This window comes from Phoenix dactylifera, chromosome 12, assembly GCF_009389715.1.
Source record: "Phoenix dactylifera cultivar Barhee BC4 chromosome 12, palm_55x_up_171113_PBpolish2nd_filt_p, whole genome shotgun sequence".
Taxonomy (NCBI): Eukaryota; Viridiplantae; Streptophyta; class Magnoliopsida; order Arecales; family Arecaceae; genus Phoenix; species Phoenix dactylifera.
In genome coordinates, this window is record NC_052403.1 from 12,291,775 (window position 1) to 12,314,492 (window position 22,718).

General features: G+C 40.4%; 1 protein-coding gene across 1 annotated transcript in view; it reads left to right on the forward strand.

Moving 5' to 3' along the window:
- LOC103696445 (DEAD-box ATP-dependent RNA helicase 40-like) overlaps positions 1 to 21,210 on the forward strand; it is a 41,254-nt gene extending 20,044 nt beyond the window's left edge. Inside the window, exon 4 of the mRNA XM_039132601.1 lies at positions 19,889 to 21,210. Coding sequence (XP_038988529.1) covers positions 19,889 to 20,894 — 1,006 coding nt within the window. The 3' untranslated portion in view covers positions 20,895 to 21,210. The remainder of the gene's footprint in view (positions 1 to 19,888) is intronic.
- The last annotated feature ends 1,508 nt before the right edge of the window (positions 21,211 to 22,718 follow it).

Below are 22,718 nucleotides of genomic sequence, written 5' to 3' on the forward strand. Positions count from 1 at the left end.
TCCCTTCGGGTGGATCAACTAGTGTCCATACACTATTGATTTCCATGGATTCCATTTCGGATCTCATGGCGTTAAGCCATAACTCAGAGTCGGACCTCTGCATAGCATCCATATAGGTGATCGGATCCTCATTGTTCTCATCGAGCTCAATGGGATCTGCGTCTTGGACCAAGAAACCATAGTATCTATCCACTTGACGCAGTACTCTACCTGATCGCCTTAATGGTGCTTCTACATTGGGCTCCGGGTTTGATCTAATTGAATCCGGTTCTGTGGGTTCAGTAGATTGTGTTAAATCTTCTACCTGCTGAACTTCACTAAGTTCAACCTTAGAGGCAACAATTCCTTCACTAAGGAATTCCCTTTCCAAAAAGGTTGCCTTAAGTCCTACGAACACCTTTTGTTCATTAGGAAGGTAGAAGTAATAACCCCTAGTTTCCTTGGGGTACCCTACAAAATAACACTTATCGGACCTAGGACCAAGTTTGTCAGTTTGAGAACGTTTAACATAAGCCAGACATCCCCAAACCCTAAGGTATGAAAGTGTCGGCTTACGCCCAGTCCATATCTCATATGGAGTCTTCTCAACAGACTTACTTGGAACCTTATTTAGTATTATACAGCAAACTCTAAAGCATAACCCCAAAAAGATAGAGGCAGACTAGTAAACCCCATCATGGATCGAACCATGTCTAACAGAGTTCGATTCCTCCTTTCGGATACACCATTGTGCTGAGGTGTTCCTGGAGGGGTCCATTGAGAGAGAATCCCATTCTCCTCTAGATAAGTCAAGAAATCACCGGAAAGATATTCTCCTCCTCGGTCTGATCGAAGGATCTTAATACTCTTTCCAGTCTGTTTTTCTACTTCATTACGAAATCGTTTGAACATTTCAAATGATTCCGACTTATGCTTCATCAGATAGACATACCCATACCTGGATAGGTCATCTGTGAAGGTTATGAAGTAGGCATAACCACCTTTGGCACTTACGTTCATAGGTCCACATACATCAGTATGTATGAGGCCAAGAACATCGCTGGCTCGTTCACCCTTTCCAGAAAAAGGTGACTTGGTCATCTTACCCAGAAGACAGGATTCACAAGTTGGCAATGATTCACAATCATTGATTTCTAAAATGCCCTGTTGGGCTAACCTGTTTATCCTGTTTTTATTTATGTGACCTAACCGGCAATGCCACAAATAGGCTTCATTGACATTATCTAACTTAGGGCGTTTATTAGAGGTGTACATTACATTCACAGGCAGTGATAGAGTATAAATGCCATATTTCAATTGTCCACGAAAAATTTTAATACCATTCAAAATGATATCACAAAAATTTTCTTTTATTGATAAACAATAACCATTTTTGGCCAAAAGGCCTACAGAGATGACATTCATTAAAAATGTTGGACAATAATGACAATCATCTAATATGACTACTCTAGATTCAAAAACAAGCTGAATGACTCCTAAAGCTAGGACTGGAACCGATCTTCCATCTCCAACGTTCAGGAATCTCTCGTCATTCTTGAATCTTCTACTAACTTGAAGTCCCCTGCAACGAATTGCAAATGTTAATTGGACTTCCGGTATCCAATACCCAAGTGGTAGAATCATAAATTGAAAAATTACAAGGTGTTATCATATAATTACCTTGTGCAGCAACTGTTTGCTGCCTTTTCTTCTTAGGCCTGTTTGGATCAAGGGACGCTATGTAAGCCGGACAGTTCCGCTTCCAATGACCCATCTTCTTACAGAAGAAGCACTCTGCCTTGCTCTTATCGGCTTTACGCTTCTTAGTCTGGCTGGGCTTAGAGACCCCAGCACGAGCTTTTTGCACCTTCTTCTTCTTTCCTTTCTTAAAGGAAGAAAGTCCTGCAGAAGTCCCACCTACCACATTCACCGTTTCCTTTTTGAGTTGGTGATCCTTCTCATAGGTCTGCAGTAAACCTAGCAAACCATGATAGGATACTTCAGGTTTAGTCATTCTATAATGACTAAGGAAGGTCAGGTAGGACTTGGGAAGTGAGTTCAAAATGGCATCCTTGCCCAATTGCTCGTGCAAAGGAAAGCCAAGTTTACTCAGGCGATCGATTTGTTCGACCATGTACAATACATGATCGGTGACCGATGCCCCTTCCCTCATGCGGGCATTGAATATAGCGCAGGAGGTCTTATGTCGTTCAACATCATCAGGTGTGCCGAAAGACTCCTTCAACATTTGAAGAATTTCCACTGGCTGCGCTTCCTCGAATTTACGACTAAACTCGTCATTCATCGAGGCCCTCATGATGCAACGCACTGTAGTGCGATCGTTGAGCCACTTCTGATAAGCGTCTCTAATTGCACGTGGTGCATTGGCTGCAGGTTCCTCAGGTGCAGGATCCGATATCACATTCAGGATCCGCTCATGCTCTAATACTATTTTCATCTTTCGATACCAGCTATCGAAGTTAGGTCCATTAAGCTTATCATTGTCTAATAGTGTTCGGAGGGACAATGAGTTAGCCATATCTGAAAAATAAAGGAAAAACCCAACTAATCAGTATATGATTTATTTAATCCTAAAGACTTGGACTTTAGTCTAAAGTTTTCTCCCACTATTTTAATCGAATTAATAGCCTCTACCTTTAATTCGAGGAATTACTTTAATTCCCTAGTGGGTACTAGAATCCGCATAGACTGCATACGGGCCCAAGGAAGGCTCGGCCAACCCATGTGCATCTAAGGGTAGGTACATTACCAATTATTTCTCTAAACAATTTCTAGCAATCAATTTTGCCCCAGGTGGTAATCAGTAGGCGGAGGCCTCCACTGAAGATTCTGGTTAGGTCCAACCATTAATGAACTAACTCGATGACACTACCTAATGTATGATCAGGCCCGAGGAAGGCTCGGCCAACCTAATCACAATTAGATAGCTCAAAAAGCTATCATATAACGAAGGATAATTCCAGTATTCAGAGGAACACCAGACGGAAGCGTCCTGCATGTTCAACTGTAATATTGGACCCATTATCATTCACCTTAATGGGAGGCTATGATCTAGTTATCTATATAACTTTATCATTTTAAGGACCTAATAATTTAGAGGATTTTAAATGATATGTAACACTGACCGATAATTCTAAATTCTCCCACTGACTTCACCAAATCATATAGAGGACTAGCTCTTATTGGTCTATTAAACACCTAAATCAGTCACACTGATTTTCTCAATGGCATGGGTGAGTGCCAAGTCTCAAGGTACCTTAATCAAAACTTGATCGACCAAATTGGCCAGGTAAGAGAGATAATGGGAGGGTTACGCCATTAACCTCTTTCCTAGACACCAACTATGTTGGCCAGGTAAGAGGTAGCCCCAATTAAAAACCATGATCAAATGCCGACTTACCTTAGACACCAATTGGTTTATCAAGTTGATTTAGGTTATCCTTGGGAACTCGGGCTCGACCACTAAGCCACAATCAGATCCAATTGAAATGTTTGGATATGATAAACTACAACTATTGAGTTTGATCATTTTATAAACCTTGATTTAGTCTAGTTCAACTATTGATTAGATTAAATCATGTTTCTTAAGTTAGTCCATTTCAATTTGATTTCATGATTAGGTCTAACCTAGTCAACTAATCTGATTGTGCTAACCCATCCCCAAATCCCATGTTCAAATTTAAATTTTAATTCGAATTTCAAATTTTGAATTTTAAATCTTTATTTGAAATTCAAATTTTAAATTTTAAATTCAACATTTAATTCTTTATTAAATGCATTATGATCATGGATACAAGGTGTCAATTTATTCCAAATATAAACAATTTATATTTAAATTTTGTGGTCATAATAAATTTAAAACTGAAATTTCATAAACATCAATTATGCATAATTTCACAAAAATAAACTATTTATTTTATGATACAAATTAATCTCAATTTTGTGCTAGGACAACCTTTTCACTATAAGGGGTTAACCTTATAGTAGGACAACCTTATAATTCAGCACAAGATTGATATTTTATCAATAAATCTAGATCTAATCTAAATTTAAAAATTAAATCATGCATAATTCTAGATATTATAGGCCAATTCCATCGGCCAACCTGGCTCTGATACCAGTTGAAGGAAACATTTCCCGAGTTGTCCGATAAAATCGAACGCTAGGCATGAAAAATCAGTTTTAATTTTTTTTATTTTATTTATAACAATTATAAATATTAAATTTAACTTTTATGTAAAATTACCTCAAGCCCACAGCGGAAGTTGGTCGAGGTAATATGGATCTGGATCCGGATCTAGATCCCTAAAAGTAGCTCTGCGAGGCCTGGATTTGCAAGCCCTCTACTTCGCACGCACGTCAAACTTCGCAAGAAGGTTGGATGATGTCTTTACTCGTGCAAAACAATCTTTTGCAAAAAGGACCCTTGGAAGAAAGGAAAACTAGAAAAAGGACCTTCCTATTTCTTTCTTTCTTCTCTTTCTTTCTTTCTTCGGTTTCTTTCTCCCGTTTGTTCACAGCACGCCTAGGCCGAAGAGACACCCGTCTCTTGATCCTGATCACAGAGGAATGGAAGGGAGGAGAGGACGCCGGACCTGGGCCGAACTCCAAACCACCAGAAAGAGAGAGAAACTCCTTCCTCACTCTTCTTCTTCTTCACAGAACCAACCTATCTCTCTGTCTCACGTTTTCTTCCCAAGAAATTTTTTTTCTCTCTCTCCATTCGAGAGGAAACGGTGGCCTACAAATAGGCCAACGCTGAGAGGAGTTAAGAGGCGTAATGGTCTAGCGTTATTGAATTCATTCATTATCAAATATGAATGAATTTGATAACGGTTGTTTCAAAAACAACCATGGAATAAAACAGCGATTAATGCCTATTATTGCCGGATTTCAAAAATCAAACTGGACTGGAATGTTGGCGGTTCAAAACCGCACATTCCGGTCCAGTCGGCCGTCTGGCCGGAGGCCGGTTGGCCGCGCAATCCCCGGTCGGAAGGGTTGCGGACGCGTGAAACAGAGAAGCTCTGTTTCATGCGTCCCAGGTGAGTCGCGGCTCACAAAAAAAATGCTAAGGGTCCATGTGAAGGGAGTGGTCCACGGGTCCATGGCATTTATTCACGGTCAGCAACCTGGGAAAAGTCAACTTGTGATACAAATGGGTTAGCCCATTTGATCATAAGTTAGTCTATTTGGTTCTAAACCAAATTTGCAGCCCATTTGAATGAATTTTTGACCCGAAAAAATTCCACATGAGTCTGACTCATAGGAGATTCAATTGGGTCTAGTTTCGGCTCGATCCATGTCCGACTTAGATCAGAACAAATACGAAATTAAATCCCAATTAAATCATGATCGAGCCCAATTACACTAATTTAGACCCAATCAAATCCAATCTCAACAATTGAGTCCTGATCAAGTTCAATTATATTAATTAAAACTTGATTGACCCGAAATACAGACTTAATTAGTTGTTCATCCATGAAATTTAGCATGTACCTCATGTTCAGTGCTAGCTGAACATAGACAGAGCCAAATTCCAAATGACCCATAATTTAATTCTTAATTAAATTGGGTCAAGACCTTCCTACTCAGCTTGACTAATGTGCGTGACTCCGATAGGTTCGAACACTAAGCCGGTAGTACATGGACTACTCCATGCACTAATCGAGGTGACCATCTAGCAATGATACCCGACGTCCGGATAGGTCAAATATGCAAAGCAACATTCAAGAACCTAGACGTATGGTTGTTGCATAATTCATCCCTATGACCTTCGATGCTCAAGATGACCTCAGAGTGGACTGTCGAACTCTGGATCCGGTCATCCATAGTATATTTCAATTAATCAAATCAAGTGACCATCACTTGGTTTACCCTGGCCAAGGTTTTACTGAATTGAAATACAGCAAGACATCAACTCCTCTAATCTGGAGGGTCAATCCCATCTTGACTCGTACACAGACTTCGCGAGTACTTGACTGCACCCAGCATCCTTCCGATCCCTGAATTAGAAATTCAGGTCATCCAGTGCCTAAGTACAGTGAGTTGCTTGCAAGTCACCGTGACAGTCTCAGGTCTAAGGGGTACTTATGCCCATACGTTTTACGAGCTAACTCCCGACAGTGGAGTGCTACGCAGGTGAGTCACTATTCAGTGACGATGTACTCCTACATCTCACCTGTATGCCATACAGTGTCTCCACACTCCTTGGTTTAAGAGGACAACCAACTAAATGGCACACAACGACCTATACTTGACATAGCTATCGTCCAATTGACAGCTCGTCATTTGGTCGCGAACTGGTTTAAGGACTAAATGATAAAACCTCTTTTATCCACTAAATTAGTCCTAAGGACTTCATCACAATACACATGAGTTCAATTTGAAGATGTAACACTTGTGATGAATAGAAAATTGCCAGAATAAATTTTTATTCATTTTAATAAAATATATACATAATCCAATTTCTTACAATTAAAAATTGGCTTTGGGACACAATTCCCAACAATATCCTTAATAGGATTCCCTCTAAAAATAATGATCTAACCCCATATGAAATTTGAAAACATAGAAAACCGAATCTTAGCTATTTGAAAGTGTGGGGGTGCTTAGCAAAAGTGAAAATACCTGATTTTAAAAGAAAGAAAATAGGACCTAAAACAGTGGATGCTATATTCATAGGTTATGCAGCCAATAGTAATGCCAATAGATTTCTGGTGATAAGTTCAGAAGTAAGTGATATTAGTAACAACACTATCATAGAAGCCAGAGATGCAACATATTTTGAAGATACCTTTCCACTTAGGACTAGAGTAGATAGCGGTATAGCTAGTAGCTCTAGTAGAATAAGGACAAGAGAAATAGAAGTAGAAGCAGAACCTAAGAGGAGTAAGAGATCCAGGGTAGAGAAAACATTTGGAGATGACTTCTATACCTTTCTTATAGAAGACTCTCCAACTACCTTTGAGGACGCAATGAAATCATTGGATTCACCTTTTTGGAGAGAAGCTGTGGACAATGAGATGCAGTCAATTATCCAAAATCATACTTGGAAATTGACTGATCTTCCTCCTGGTTGTAAACTATAGGGTGCAAATGGATCTTTAAGAAGAAACTTAGGCATGATGGCTCTGTAGATAAATTTAAGGCTAGATTAGTTGCCAAGGGTTTTACTTAGAGACTTGGGGTAGACTTCTTTGATGTTTATGTTAGAAATATGCCCTAGAAGCCAATTTGGCTGACGCATTATTTTGTTTTGGGACATAAATTTGTACTTGACCTAATAATGAATTTATTAGGATGGGCATTCTTTTCATTCATGTTCTTATGCGTCCATGAATCGTCCAAGGAATTAATAAGATGATGACGCATATTCTCAAGAGTTGAGAATTTGAGGCATGCGTCATTGGTGATTAATTCCTGAATTGCTCCTGATCGATGGATCCATCACGAGGGACGGTGATCGATCCGCTGAGATTAGTGCACAGATCACTTAGTCAGATGGATGAGTCTTGAGTCCACAGTGTAGGGACGCTGGAGTGATTGTGTAAGTGCTTGTTAGAGAACAAGGGTACTGAGCGTGACCAAAGCAAGTAGTCACTTGGATGTCTATCCACTCGTCAGTGACTTACTTGATGCTGCAGTTGTATGACTGGTCCTTTGACCTGCAATGCCTCGGCTATTCACAGTGAGGTTGCTGTAGTTTGACGAGCACATAAACGTGGGCCCTATCCATTTGGGTCCTTGTGGTGCAGATTGGCTGCAGTAGGTTCATTGCAGGAGTAGGGGTGCATCTAGATGGAATCTATCAACCTTGATAGATTAGGAGAGATCCTATGTGATTTATGAGACTGAATTCGTAAATCCTTGGCCAAGGTAGTTTTTGAAAAAAGAGTTTTCCAATCTCGAACTGGAGTCAAATAAATTTTACATATGACAGATGATGGGGTTTGACGAGTTATCCATGACCTCCATCCTGTTGGGATCCACGATAGAGGGACTGTATCATACGCTAACTGCACCTAGAGGTTCATCTATTCTACTCTGCTGGGTTGCCACTACATGCTGCTAGGTGTCACTGGTGGATTGTGAGACTCAGAGGCATTCACTTGATGATCAGTGAACCCGAATGAGAAGAGTTGGAATTGTTCCAACCCATTGAAAGGAGTTTCAATGATATTGTGATAGGGATCACAACATATCTCACTACCAGACAGAATAGAACCTATGGGGTCACACACAATAGAGGATCTGATCGATCTAATGGTTGGATTGTGATTTGGAATCACAATAGTTTTTAATTGTCAATTTGATTGATAATTAGTTTAACCCACTAAGAGTTAGTGAGTTGAAGAAGGAATTAATTGTAATTGGATTGCAATTTGATTGAATCAATTGGACTTAATTAATTGGGCTCGATCTTATATGATAAGGTTCAAGAGTCCTACTTGGAGTAGGACACCTAGAGTTCTAATTAGATTAGGACTTCAAATTATTAGAGTCCTACTTGGAGTAGGATTGCTAAAGTTCTAATTGGATTAGGACTAAAATTATAAAAGTCCTAATTGGATTAGGACTAAAATTATATGAGTCCTAATTGGATTAGGATTCCTAGAGTCCTAATTAATTTTGGTCCAATAGATAAAGATGACTCCTAATTAGATTAGGATTCATGTGAATCAAATAGGGAGACTAATTGGGTTCTACTTAGATTAAGATCCAATAAACCAAGGGCCACCTAATTCCTAATTTGATTAGGATTAGAAGGGAGGGGCAAGAGCCCCTCCCTTCCTCGGATGCTCCCAGGATCCGCATCCCGGATGACCGGGATGCGCGACCCGGATGGACGGGACTCGCGTCCCGGATGCCCGGGACGCGAGACCCGTTTTGGCCAAACATTGGTGCGGCTCCTCCTAACTTCTAGGAGGAGTCCACACCTAGGGCTTCAAAGAAAAAGAATAAGAAAGGGGGCAGCCCCCTTTGGGATATATTCTTGGTGGTTCTTTTTAGGCGAGCGGCCTCCATCTCTCCCTCTCTTTCTTCTTCCATCCGCAAGGTAAAAGAGGAGCAGCAAGGATGTTTGATTCTTCCTCCTCTTCATCGGATGCATGGAAGAAAACAAAGAGAGAAAGGTGTTTCTCTCTTCCTCCTTCTTCTTCCATGGTAAAGAAAAGAAAAGAAAGCGTTTCTTCCTTCTCCTTCTTTCTCCTCTTGGAAACAATCAAGAGTTGATTGCTTAGAGAAGTTCCAACCATCAAAAGGGATCTCTGCAAGGGAGCTAGCACCCCGGTGAGATCGCAACCTCGATCAATCCAGATCTTCGTGTGGATACCCGTAGAGGCCGGACACTTGTGCGGCTTCAAGCGAACCTGATTTCCACGATCATCAAATAGCGGTGAAGATCTACCCGCTCAAAGGTAAAGATTTGATCTTTATAATTTTAATTGTAGATCTGAAAATTAATCAAATAATTAATTTTAATCCTTTCCTTCAGATTTCATGATCCTCTGAGTTAGAGAACTCAGAATTTTTTTGAAATCTACGTTCCTCTGGACGTTCATGAGATGAACGACCCCGCGCGCGTCTTTCCGCTGCGATCGTCGCAACGCGTGTGAGGGTAAACCGACAGTGGTATCAGAGCCAAGTTTTTTTTTAAGGATTAAGATTAATATTAATAGACTTGATTAGGATTTTATTAGATCTGAATTTTAATATTCATGCTTGCTGAAATTTTCTGCGTGCTGAAATTTCAGATTTCAGAAATTTCAGCATGCTGATTTTTATTCTTATGATGTTGCATGTTGATTTTAAATTACAATGAGATTGAAACAATTAAAAATCATGTCTTGTATAATCAGAGATTCAGTTGGTAGCATGATTAAAATTAAAATTATCAGATCTGAAATTATATGCATGAGATGCATGTGATAAGAATCAATCATGGATTCATGATCATAAAAATATATTTTTCTGTTTATGCCTATGCTTAAAAGGAAAATTATATATGCATGAGATGAATAAGATATGATCAAATCATGGATTCATGATAATTAAAGGATGTCAACTCGAGTCGACTTAAGGTTAACTCGAGTTGACTCCAAGCATACATGAGCCGACCCCTGTTTGAGGATGTGTTTAAAATGTATGCATGAGATGTAAATAAAATTCTTAAAAATAGAACATTTACATAAGATGTAAACTGAAACAATTATGTCATTTACATAAGATGTAATCACATAATATATGAAAGAGTTTCATATTTACATAGGATGTAAACTTGAACCAATGTGACATTTACATAAGATGTAATTATATAACATTTGGTTTGGGATAGATTGTTACATTAAATGCAAATCCTTTGAGACCTAAAACCTCCTCAATCAGTCGAGAGTGAACGATGCATTGAGCTAGCCATATTTGATTAATTGATCTAATTGGTGTCTAGGAAAGCATTAAAGGTGGTTACTTAATTAGGACCTTACTCTCTGAGTAAGGGGAGCCTCCCACCTGCTTACCTGGCCAATTGATCGATTACCTCCTATGAATAGCTCAAAGTTGGAATCACTAAGACTAGATTACCTAATATTAAGTCTTAAGGTCTTCCACCGTAGTAGAGTTGCTAAGGTCTTTCCGGCGTTGATTTGTCTCGGCTGGATACAGTGGGCAAGTTGCATCGGGAGACTGGACCTCTCTATTGGCATGAGATGTTGTGGGGTAGAGGTGGGGTTGGGTACCAATAACTGTTAGGTGAGGGCCCAATGACGACTTTACTTCTGCGGGAATTACGGTGGGTCTGACTTAACCAAGAAACGGGACCAATAACTGTTAGGTGAGGTTCTTATGACTTGGAGACCAAGTAGGCTACAACTTGCTTGAGAAGCATTGTACAAAGAGTTGTACACTTATCATTTATGTGTCATCAATAACTGTTAGGTGAGGTGGCATGTAAATTGGTGGGACCGTAGCACCCCACTTGAAATCTAGAGTCGCAGGTTTCCGTTTCTCTATCGGAGGAGTGTAAGAGATTCGAGAAAATAGTGGGAGGTGTTTGTTTTAAATGTCCTTAAAACAAATAGAGTTCAAGTACAAAATTCTAACTAGAATCTTTACTCTCTGAGGATTATAAAGTCAGCTTCCAAACTCTTAACTCATATCCTAAAGAACCACCGTTTGACCAAACCCAATTATAAAGACTGGCTCTGCAATTTCAAAATAGTTTTGAATTGTGTGAAATTAGGGTGTGTGCTAGACCATGAATTTTCTGTGTTACCAGTCCGTCTGATCACTGATCAGCATAAGATGCATGACAAGTGGACGAACAATGACAATAAAATTAGGTGCTATATAATGGCATCAATGTCCAATGAACTTTAATGCCAGCATGAGAACATGAAGACTGCCGGGGATATATTGAATCACATGCAAGAGTTGTAGGGTGAACAGAGTCGCGCAGCATGGTTTGAAGTGTCTAAAAGGCTCTTCAAGGCCAAGATACGCGAAGGGCAGTTCGTCCATAATCATAGTTTGACCATGATAAAGGATTTTGAGGAGCTTGAGAAGCTCGGCATGACCATGCACAAGGAATTGCAAACGGATTTGATCCCGCAATCCCTTCCAGCTTCATATGAACAGTTTATAGTAAACTATCATATGAACAAGACTGTATGCACCAAAACAGAATTGTTAAATAAATTGGTAACTACCTTAGGAACCTTGAAGAGTTCAAGGGGCATAGTTTTCGCTGTCGAGTTGGCTTCTACTTCCAAGAGAGAGTCTACTTGGAAGAAGAAGAAGCCTGCGAAGAAGCAGAAAATCGAAAAAAAGGCCAAGTAAGAAAGTTCCAGAAAAGGGTCGATTGCAAGGGAAAGTGTTTTCATTGCATTGTGGACGACCATTGCAAGAGGAACTGTCCTACATACATGGGAAGCATAAAAAGCAAGAAAGGATGACACACCTTAAGAAGGTATGTCAGATATGCTCAGGATACTTAGGAACTGTTACCTACTGCTAGCAGAAATTTGATTTTTGTATCTTGTTTAGCACAAAAAGATTTTTATAAGACTGTTGTTCCATTTATTTGAGAAATAAATTGGTTCCACATAGTTTATGATTGACAGTCTCTATCACATACATTTGGATGTACCTGTGAAATTATCTGAGCAAATAGTGAGTACCATAGGATCCAAAAGATCTAGAGATAAGATAAATCTAAAGTATTTGTGGCTCCTCAGGCTTGGCCATATAGGAGAAGACAGAATAAACAAATTGGAGAAACATGGGCTTTTGGCTCATTGACTTCCAAGTCATATCCGATTTGTGAATTCTACCTTCAAGGAAAGATGGCCAAATTACCCTTTGTAGGACACGGGAAGAGGTCCACTGAAATACTTACCCTAGTACACACTGACGTGTGTGGCCCATTCGATGTGCAAGCTAGGAAAAATAATTGTTTACTTCATTTACCGATGATTACTCACGGTATTGATATGTGTATGAGACACAAATCTGAAGCTTTTGAAAAGTTCAAAGAGTTCGGATATGAAGTAGAAAAACAAATAGGAAAACTCATTAAGGTTCTTCGATCGGATCGAGAAGGTAAACACCTTAGTGGAGAGTTCCGAGATTATCTCAAGAAGAATGGTATAGTTTCACAATGGATCCCTCATAGTACATCTCAGCTCAACGGGGTGTCTGAGAAGGGGAATCAGACCCTATTGGATATGGTCAGGTCCATGATGAGCTTCACTGATTTATCCTTGTTTCTTTAGAGAGATACCCTATTTTCAGCTATTTACTTATTGAATAGAGTTTTCTCTAAATCTGTTCCTACCATACCGTATGAGATATGACATGGTAAGAAGCCAAGTCTTAGTTATCTCAAGATTTGGGGATGTCCGGCCCACATCAAGCGACAACAGGCGAACAAGTTAGAGGATAAGACAATTAATACTCGTTTTATTGGATATCCTAAAGAGTCATTAGGATACGATTTTTCCGTCCCAATGGATCACAAAGTGTTTGTGAGCCGACATGCAATCTACATTGAAAAATAGTTTATCCTTGATAGAGGCAGTGGGAGAAAAATTGAGCTCGAAGAGAAAGTCTCTGAAGAGCAACGAGTCATTGTGCCTATAGAACCTATTCGTAGTGAGCCAGTACATGTTGTATCTCCTCCACCTCGTAAGTTTAGTAGGATCTTCCATCCTCCTGAAAGGTACTTAGGTAAGCTTACAGAGGATGAAGAGGAAGTGTTCCATGGGAGATAGGGATCAAGGTAAGGATCCCAATACCTACAACGAGGCGATGTTAGACATCGATTCTGAGCAATGGTTGGAAGCAATGAAGTCAGAGATGGACTCCATGCATTCCAACCAAGTCTGGACCTTAGTAGATCCACCAGAAGGTATAGTACCTATTGGTTGTAATTAGATTTACAAAAGGACAAAAAGGTTTGAATGGCTAGGTAGTGACCTATAAGGCAAGGCTAGTAGCAAAAGGTTATAATCGATACGAAGGCATTGATTATCAGGATACCTTTTCACCTGTAGCCATGCTGAAGTCTATTCAAATATTGCTCGCTGTTGCAGCATATCATGATATTGTGATGGTGATCACAAGGTCTGTAAACTGCAAATATCCATCTATGGACTAAAGCATCTCGGAGTTGGAAAACTTATTTCAACGATGTAATCAAATCGTTTGATTTCATCAAGAACGAAGAGAAACCATGTGTTTATAAGAAGGTTAGTGGGAGGGCTATTGTATTTCTCGTATTGTACGCGGATGATATCCTTCTTGTTGGGAATGATATTCCCATGCTAACTAAAGTCAAGGTATGGTTGTCTAAGAAATTATCTATGAAAGACCTTGGGAAAGTATCATATATTTTGGAAATTAAGGTCTATAAAGATATATCTAAGAGGATGCTTGTCCTATCACAGAATATGTACATAGAGGGAGTGCTGAAGAGGTTCGGCATGGAAACCTCTGAAAGGAGATTATTACTCCTTAGGCATGGGATAAATCACTCTAAGAAGATGTGCCCCAACACATCTGAAGAGATTTAGCGGATGAACAAGATCCCTTATGCTTTGGCTATAGGGAGCCTCATGTATGCCATGCTATGTACATGACCTGATATAGCACATGCTGTGAGTGTCACGAGCATATATCAGTCAAATCCAGGCAACGAGCACTGGATAGCTGTGAAGAACAGTCGTAGGTACTTGAGAAGAACTAAGGACATGTTCTTGGTCTTTAGGAGAAGATCAGAGTTAAAGGTAGAAGGATACACACATTTGATGATAGAAAGTCTACACTAGAATATGTGCAATGGTGTTCGGTAATTTGGAAGAGTTCCAAACAATCGATCATTACAGATTCTACCTTAACAACTGAATGTATCGCCACCTCTAAGGGTGCAGTGGAAACCTTCTGGATTAAGAAGTTTATTGCAGAATTAGGTGTAATGTCATCCGATGCTATAACACTATACTGCGATAACAATGGCACCATAGCACTAGCTAAGGAGCCAAGGTCTCACCAGAAGTCTAAGCACATAGAGCGGTAGTTTAACCTGATATGCGACTATCTCGAAAAGAAATAAGTAGAGGCATAGAGAGTAGACTCCACAGTCAACGTGGTAGACCCATTCACTAAGAAACTAAGTCAGCAGAAAATTGAAGCACATCTTGAGAAGATGGGGCTTAGATTTATGGCTGATTGGCTTTAGTGCAAGTGGGAGATTGTTAGAAATATACCCTAGAAGCCAATTTGGCTGACGCATTATTTTGTTTTGGGACATAAATTTGTACTTGACCTAATAATGAATTTATTAGGATGGGCATTCTTTTCATTCATGTTCTTATGCGTCCATGAATCGTCTAAGGAATTAATAAGATGATGACGCATATTCTCAAGAGTTGAGAATTTGAGACATGTGTCATTGGTGATTAATTCCTGAATTGCTCCTGATCGATGGATCCATCACGAGGGACGGTGATCGATCCGCTGAGATTAGTGCACAGATCACTTAGTCAGATGGATGAGTCTTGAGTCCACAGTGTAGGGACACTGGAGTGATTGTGTAAGTGCTTGTTAGAGAACAAGGGTACTGAGCGTGACCAAAGCAAGTAGTCACTTGGATGTCTATCCACTCGTCAGTGACTTACTTGATGCTGCAGTTGTATGACTGGTCCTTTGACCTGCAATGCCTCGGCTATTCACAGTGAGGTTGCTGTAGTTTGACGAGCACATAAACATGGGCCCTATCCATTTGGGTCCTTGTGGTGCAGATTGGCTGCAGTAGGTTCATTGCAAGAGTAGGGGTGCATCTAGATGGAATCTATCGACCTTGATAGATTAGGAGAGATCCTATGTGATTTATGAGACTGAGTTCGTAAATCCTTGGCCAAGGTAGTTTTTGGAAAAAGAGTTTTCCAATCTCGAACTGGAGTCGAATAAATTTTACATATGACAGATGATGGGGTTTGACGAGTTATCCATGACCTCCATCCTGTTGGGATCCACGATAGAGGGACTGTATCATACGCTAACTGCACCTAGAGGTTCATCTATTCTACTCTGCTGGGTTGCCACTACATGCTGCTAGGTGTCACTGGTGGATTGTGAGACTCAGAGGCATTCACTTGATGATCAGTGAACCCGAATGAGAAGAGTTGGAATTGTTCCAACCCATTGAAAGGAGTTTCAATGATATTGTGATAGGGATCACAACATATCTCACTACCAGACAGAATAGAACCTATGGGGTCACACACAATAGAGGATCTGATCGATCTAATGGTTGGATTGTGATTTGGAATCACAATAGTTTATAATTGTCAATTTGATTGATAATTAGTTTAACCCACTAGGAGTTAGTGAGTTGAAGAAGGAATTAATTGTAATTGGATTGCAATTTGATTGAATCAATTGGACTTAATTAATTGGGCTCGATCTTATATGATAAGGTTCAAGAGTCCTACTTGGAGTAGGACACCTAGAGTTCTAATTAGATTAGGACTTCAAATTATTAGAGTCCTACTTGGAGTAGGATTGCTAAAGTTCTAATTGGATTAGGACTAAAATTATAAAAGTCCTAATTGGATTAGGACTAAAATTATATGAGTCCTAATTGGATTAGGATTCCTAGAGTCCTAATTAATTTTGGTCCAATAGATAAAGATGACTCCTAATTAGATTAGGATTCATGTGAATCAAATAGGGAGACTAATTGGGTTCTACTTAGATTAAGATCCAATGAACCAAGGGCCACCTAATTCCTAATTTGATTAGGATTAGAAGGGAGGGGTTTGCCCCTCCCTTCCTCGGATGCTCCCGGGATCCGCATCCCGGATGACCGGGATGCGCGACCCGGATGGACGGGACTCGCATCCCGGATGCCCGGGACGCGAGACCCGTTTTGGCCAAACATTGGTGCGGCTCCTCCTAACTTCTAGGAGGAGTCCACACCTAGGGCTTCAAAGAAAAAGAATAAAAAAGGGGGCAGCCCCCTTTGGGATATATTCTTGGTGGTTCTTTTTAGGCGAGCGGCCTCCATCTCTCTCTCTCTTCCTTCTTCCATCCGCAAGGTAAAAGAGGAGCAGCAAGGATGTTTGATTCTTCCTCCTCTTCATCAGATGCATGGAAGAAAACAAAGAGAGAAAGGTGTTTCTCTCTTCCTCCTTCTTCCATGGTAAAGAAAAGAAAAGAAAGCGTTTCTTCCTTCTCCTTCTTTCTCCTCTTGGAAACAATCAAGAGTTGATTGCTTAGAGAAGTTCCAACCATCAAAAGGGATCTCTGCAAGGGAGCTAGCACACTGGTGAGATCGCAACCTCGATCAATCCAGATCTTCGTGTGGATACCCGTAGAGGCCGGACACTTGTGCGGCTTCAAGCGAACCTGATTTCCACGATCATCAAATAGCGGTGAAGATTTACCCTCTCAAAGGTAAAGATTTGATCTTTATAATTTTAATTGTAGATCTGAAAATTAATCAAGTAATTAATTTTAATCCTTTTCTTCAGATTTCATGATCCTCTGAGTTAGAGAACTCAAAATTTTTTTGAAATCTACGTTCCTCTGGACGTTCATGAGATGAGCGACCCCGCGCGCGTCTTTCCGCTGCGATCGTCGCAACGCGTGTGAGGGTAAACCGACAGTTTATGCACCTGTAGCTAGAATTACAACTATTAGGGTCCTTATAGCATTAGTCTCTATTTAAGATTAGTAATTCATCAGATGGATGTCAAGACAGCTTTTTTAAATGGAGACTTAAATAAAGAAATCTATATGGTCTAGCCAGAGGGATTTGTAATCTCAGGCCAAGAAAATAAAGTTTGCAGACTAGTCAGATCTCTTTATGGTCTTAAACAAGCACCCAAGCAATGACAGTTGAAATTTGATGAAACAATAATGACATTTGGATTTGAAATCAATAGCACAGATGAATGTGTATATCATAAGAGAGTTGGGCACAAATTTGTGATCTTGTGCCTATATGTAGATGATATACTGATCTTTGGGACAGATCTTCAGATAATTGATGAAGTAAAACAATTTTTAAGTCATAAGTTTGATATGAAAGACTTGGGACAAGCTGACTTAATTTTAAATACCAAAATAATTAGAAGTGCAAATAGTATTGAGTTATCCCTCTACTCATTATGTTGACAAGATACTCAATAAATTTAATTATTCCGATTGTCAGCCTGTCTCTACTCCATTTGATCCCTCTACTCATCTTAAGAAGAACTTAGAAACTCCTGTCCTTCAAAGTCTATATGCTCAAATCATAGGCTCACTAGAATTCCTAACAAATTACACCAGGCTAGACATAGCATATGCTGTAAATAGACTTAACAGATATACTGTTAATTCAAATAGAGATCACTGGACAGTATTAGAAAGGATCCTTAGGTATCTTAAGGGTACCAAGTCCTATAGTTTGCACTTTAGTGGATTTCCAGCTGTTCTAGAAGGCTATAGTGATGCCAACTGGATCAGCGACACCTTAGATGTTAAATCCACCACAGGATATGTCTTTCTTCTAGGAGGAGTTGCTGTGTCTTGGAAATCTACCAATCAAACTTTGATATCTAGGAGTACCATGGAGTCTGAACTGATAGCTTTAGACACTACTAGCACTGAGGCTGAGTGGCTCAGAGATCTACTAATAGACCTCCTTGTAGATGAGTCATCTTTACCACCTGTCTTCTTACATTGTGACTGTAAATCTGCAATAGATAAATGCAACTAAGAAAATGCTAATGTAAAAATGAACAGGCACTTAAAAGTATGTCATAAATCATTAAGATATAAATTAAAAAATTGCCTTGAATTTTGTAAAATCAGAAAATAATTTGGCTGATCAGCTTACAAAAGGTTTATCTAGAACAGTGGTTCTAGAGTCGTCGAGGGGGATGGGGCTTAGCCCATAAAGATAGATCACCACGGTGGAAACCCAACCTTAAAAGGTTCAATGGGTAGAAACAAACCAGAGTGTGACTAAGAGGAGCACTATTTCATGTTTTCCTCATCCCTATGGCACTAGTGCTCATAAAAGCAAGCGGTAGGATGAGTTCGTTTGTATAACTCTTAATGAGTCCGAGACCCAAGAGGCAGGAGCTTCCTTGCTAGCTTTCTTATTAGGACTCACCTATATGTGCAGTCGTGAGGCCGCGATTGTGAAAAATGGGTGATTCCTTAAAAGGCACATGATAGATACCTGCGCATGGCCATATTAGCGCAACTCACTTAGAACCCAGATCGGGCTATATTATGTGTGCTATTGATTTATTCTGAGCCATAGACCGAGGTTCAAGGTTAAGACCACATTGGCTCCACAGATGTAATCAATTGTCACTAAGTGAAGGTTTATACCGAATGTACCTACACCTATTACATAATATAAGATATCTAGTATTTTATTTTGATTTTAAATTTATTAAAAAAAATTAATTTTTGTGGGGGATTGTGGGAAAAATTAAATGCACACGCGGCCGAGTCTCGGTTCGCGTGCGCGTTTGGATTTGGAAACGGCCGGGCGCTAAAGGAAAAATTAAATGCGCACGCGACCGAGTCTCGGGCCATGTGCGCGTTTGAAAATTAAAACGTCGTGGGCGTTTCGCTGGCAGAGCAATTACCATGGACGCATCCGCGACTTCCGCGGACGCGTCCGCAAAATAACCCTAATGCCCCTGTTCAAACATCCCTATATAAACCTCCTATTTCATGCTATTATACACGAAAAAATTACAGAAAAATAGTAGAAAAACTCTGGAGAAATTCTTCTTTCTCTTAGCCACTTCCGATTTTTGCTTTTACATTTTTATTTAGTTTATTTTGTTCTTTTTATTCTCCTCTTTGCTGGATCTGCAAGTCAGATCGGGTTTGTTTTGACTTCTTCCGAGACGTGCCAAAGAAGAAGTTGTAGGGTCGTCATATCTCAGAGGATGATTGCCGGGAGACCCGTACGTGGGGGTAAATATTTCTTTGGGACAGCGTCTACGCGCTTTGACCTGCCTTCAATCAAGCTACTTTCTTCTACCTTTATTTTTAATTTAATATTAGTAGATTTGTAGGATTTGAAATTTCTATTATATAAATTTATTAAATGCATAGATTTATCTTGTGCTAGAATAGATTTATTTTGCATTAAAATAGAATTATTTGGATGCCGAATGATATATATATATATATATATATATATATATATATATATATATATATGTATAACTCCTTTTAAGATTTTCCACTAATTGCATTTATAGATTTATTTATTTATTTAGATAATATATTGCGAACATTGAATATCTTTTAATGAAGTACATTAGGGATTTGTATCTGCTGTGTTGTATTTTATTATTATTGTGATTTGTTGCAGGGTGGTGATTAATTATGATTTCCCCACGGGGATTGAGGATTACGTCCACCGGATTGGACGAACTGGGAGGGCTGGGGCTACTGGAGTATCTTACACCTTCTTCTCAGACCAAGATTGGAAACATGCAGCCGACCTAGTAAAAGTTCTTGAAGGTGCAAACCAACATGTTCCACCAGAGGTTCGGGGGATGGCTGCACGCGGCGGGCCCCTTGTTCCCAGGTCTCGTGCTGGAATGAGCCGCTGGGATTCAGGTAGCAGTGGCAGGTGGGACTCTGCAGGTGGGCGAGGAATGAGGGATGGCCTTGGTGGCTTTGGTGGTCGTGGGGACTTTGGAGGTGGCCGGGGCATGAGGGATCGCCCTGGTGGCTTTGGTGGGCGTGGCAGTAGGAATGATTTCTTTGGCGGGCGCGGGCCTAGAGGCCGTGGATTTGGATCAGGTGGACCTGGAGGTTGGGGGCGGCATGATCGTGGCCCACATGACCGATACATTAGTCCTGATGGACGAGGCCGGTATGATATTCGCAGGGGATTTGGAGAGAGGAACAGAGAACGCAGTTATAGTCGAAGTCCAGAGAGAGTTCGGACATGGGGTTATGATAGAGGTAGGAGTGAGAGCAGGAGCTGGAGCCGAAGCCGAAGCCGAAGCCGAAGCCGAAGCCGAAGCCGAAGTTGGTCAAAGAGCAGCAGGAGTAGGAGCAGGAGCAGGAGTAGGAGTTATGACAGGTACGAGAGGCCTCAGGGAGGAGATTATGATCGCTCTCCTGTGACTGCAGCAGCCACAACCACCGCTGGATTTGATCCTCCCCCAGTGGCTGGGCTGGAAGCTCCACCTGTACCAGTGTTTGATTCTTCTTTACCTCTGTCAGGTGATATGTCGCCCATGTCACCAGGGCAGAATAATGGATCCTTCCCTATAACTGAGCTCACCAGTCAGCTTCCCTTACCTGACTTTCTGGAGTCTAAAGCCTCTCTGGAGCTGCCTCCACATCAAGCAACCGATCTGTAATGCAGCGCAGTTTTGGAGATGTAAAATCTATTTACAGGACTTTCTGACTGAAAATCTTGTGAAGGATTAGTAACTCTGGAGGGGCTGGGGAGGAGCCTTTGGTGGCTGATGGATGCCCTTTTGGCAAGAAATTAGTTTTTTCTTTTCTTTGTTTTCAGGAAAGAACCACTAAACCAGGGATTAAAATAGTGACTCGAAGGAGGCTTATTATGTGGTACTTTTATCAGTAGAACCGGAGCGTATTGATATGAATTTTCTTAAGGAATGTACAAGTTCTACCTGCTTTCATTCTACTGAAGTGTCGGTTTGAACATCACTTGATTTGAGTCCGCCACTAGTTACCATTCTCTTCTCTGTGGCCAAGTTGGTCTTTCTTATTCCAACCACTCCCCAAATTTTAAACATGGATTTTTCGGGTGCGTATTTTTGTTATGATGATTCACGACAGTTCAATGTCTGAAAAGTTTGATCCTGGTAATCCCATTCCATTCCCCAGAAACCACTGTAGCATGACTAGCGTTCTTCAAACATGCACGGCCAACTGTGTATATGTAATAACACAGCAGCCCCCCTTCCACACGGCAGCCTGTGATTGAGCAAGTGGATATGTTCATACACTGTCCTACCAATCAGCTACCCCTGAGCAAGTTGTAGATGGTGAGTCATCGAAGTGGACCCTTCGGTAACTTGGCTGGATCGGCACACCTTTCTGTTTTGCTAGTGCCTGCAGCCATGCCGTCTGCACCTGGCTCCAATAAGAATCCTTGAACCACAACTTGGGGATGTGAACCCGGAAATAAATGCTCTATAAACATTCACTAGTCAGCTTAGCTAAATGCCATATCAATAACCTACCCGCCAACTTACCTATGAATCCATCAACCAGAAAAAAGGGAAAGGAAGTTAGCTATGAATTTGTCCGATTGCAGCAAAATTCAATGGTTATCGATTATTCTGTTCAACATCCAAAGGCAAATGGAGAGCGATTGAATTGTACAGCTGTTAAACCCTCAAAAGCAGATGGAAAACAAGCAAATAATACAGTTCCTCAGAATCTGAAAGCAGCTGGCGAGCAATTTAATGGTATAGTTCATCATTCACGAAACATAGTAGGAAATCCAAGCAAGTCTGATGATTCGAAGATTGCAGTCAATATGGCTCTCACTAATGATTAGGCTTTCTCAAAACTTGGTGGCACCAGATGATCAGATGGCAAAAAGGATGCTAAGCCTAAACCAATAGTAAGGCTATGGAGGTTATGTTATTTTAAGAGGCGTGATTTGTTTTGAACAAATGCAGATTTGGCAACCAGCAAAATTTCAGCAAAAAATATACAGTAGCTATTAAGATCCCACCGTACCACCGCAAACACGTGTGTACCTATAATGTAGCTCCTATAGTGCATTGAAAGCCACTGTAGCTTGCGAGCATATAGAATCTTATAAACTCGTATACTCGTAAGCTACAATGGCATTCAATGCACGGTAGGAGCTACAGTATAGCTACACATGTGTTTACGGTGACACAATGGGCTCTTAATAGCTACTGTATATTTTTTGCTGAAATTTTGCAGATTGCCAAATCTGATAGTCGGAAGTCCAAGCAAGTCTAAAGATTCAAAGATTGCAGTCAATATGGCTCTCACTAATGTTCAGACTTTCCCAAAACTTGGTGGCACCAAACGATCAGATGGCAAAGAGGATGCTAAGCCTAGACCAAGAGTAAGGCTACAACGGTTATGTTATCTCAGGAGGCGTGATTTATTTTGAACAAATGCTTATTTGGCAACTTGCAAAATTTCAGCAAAAAATATACGGTAGCTAT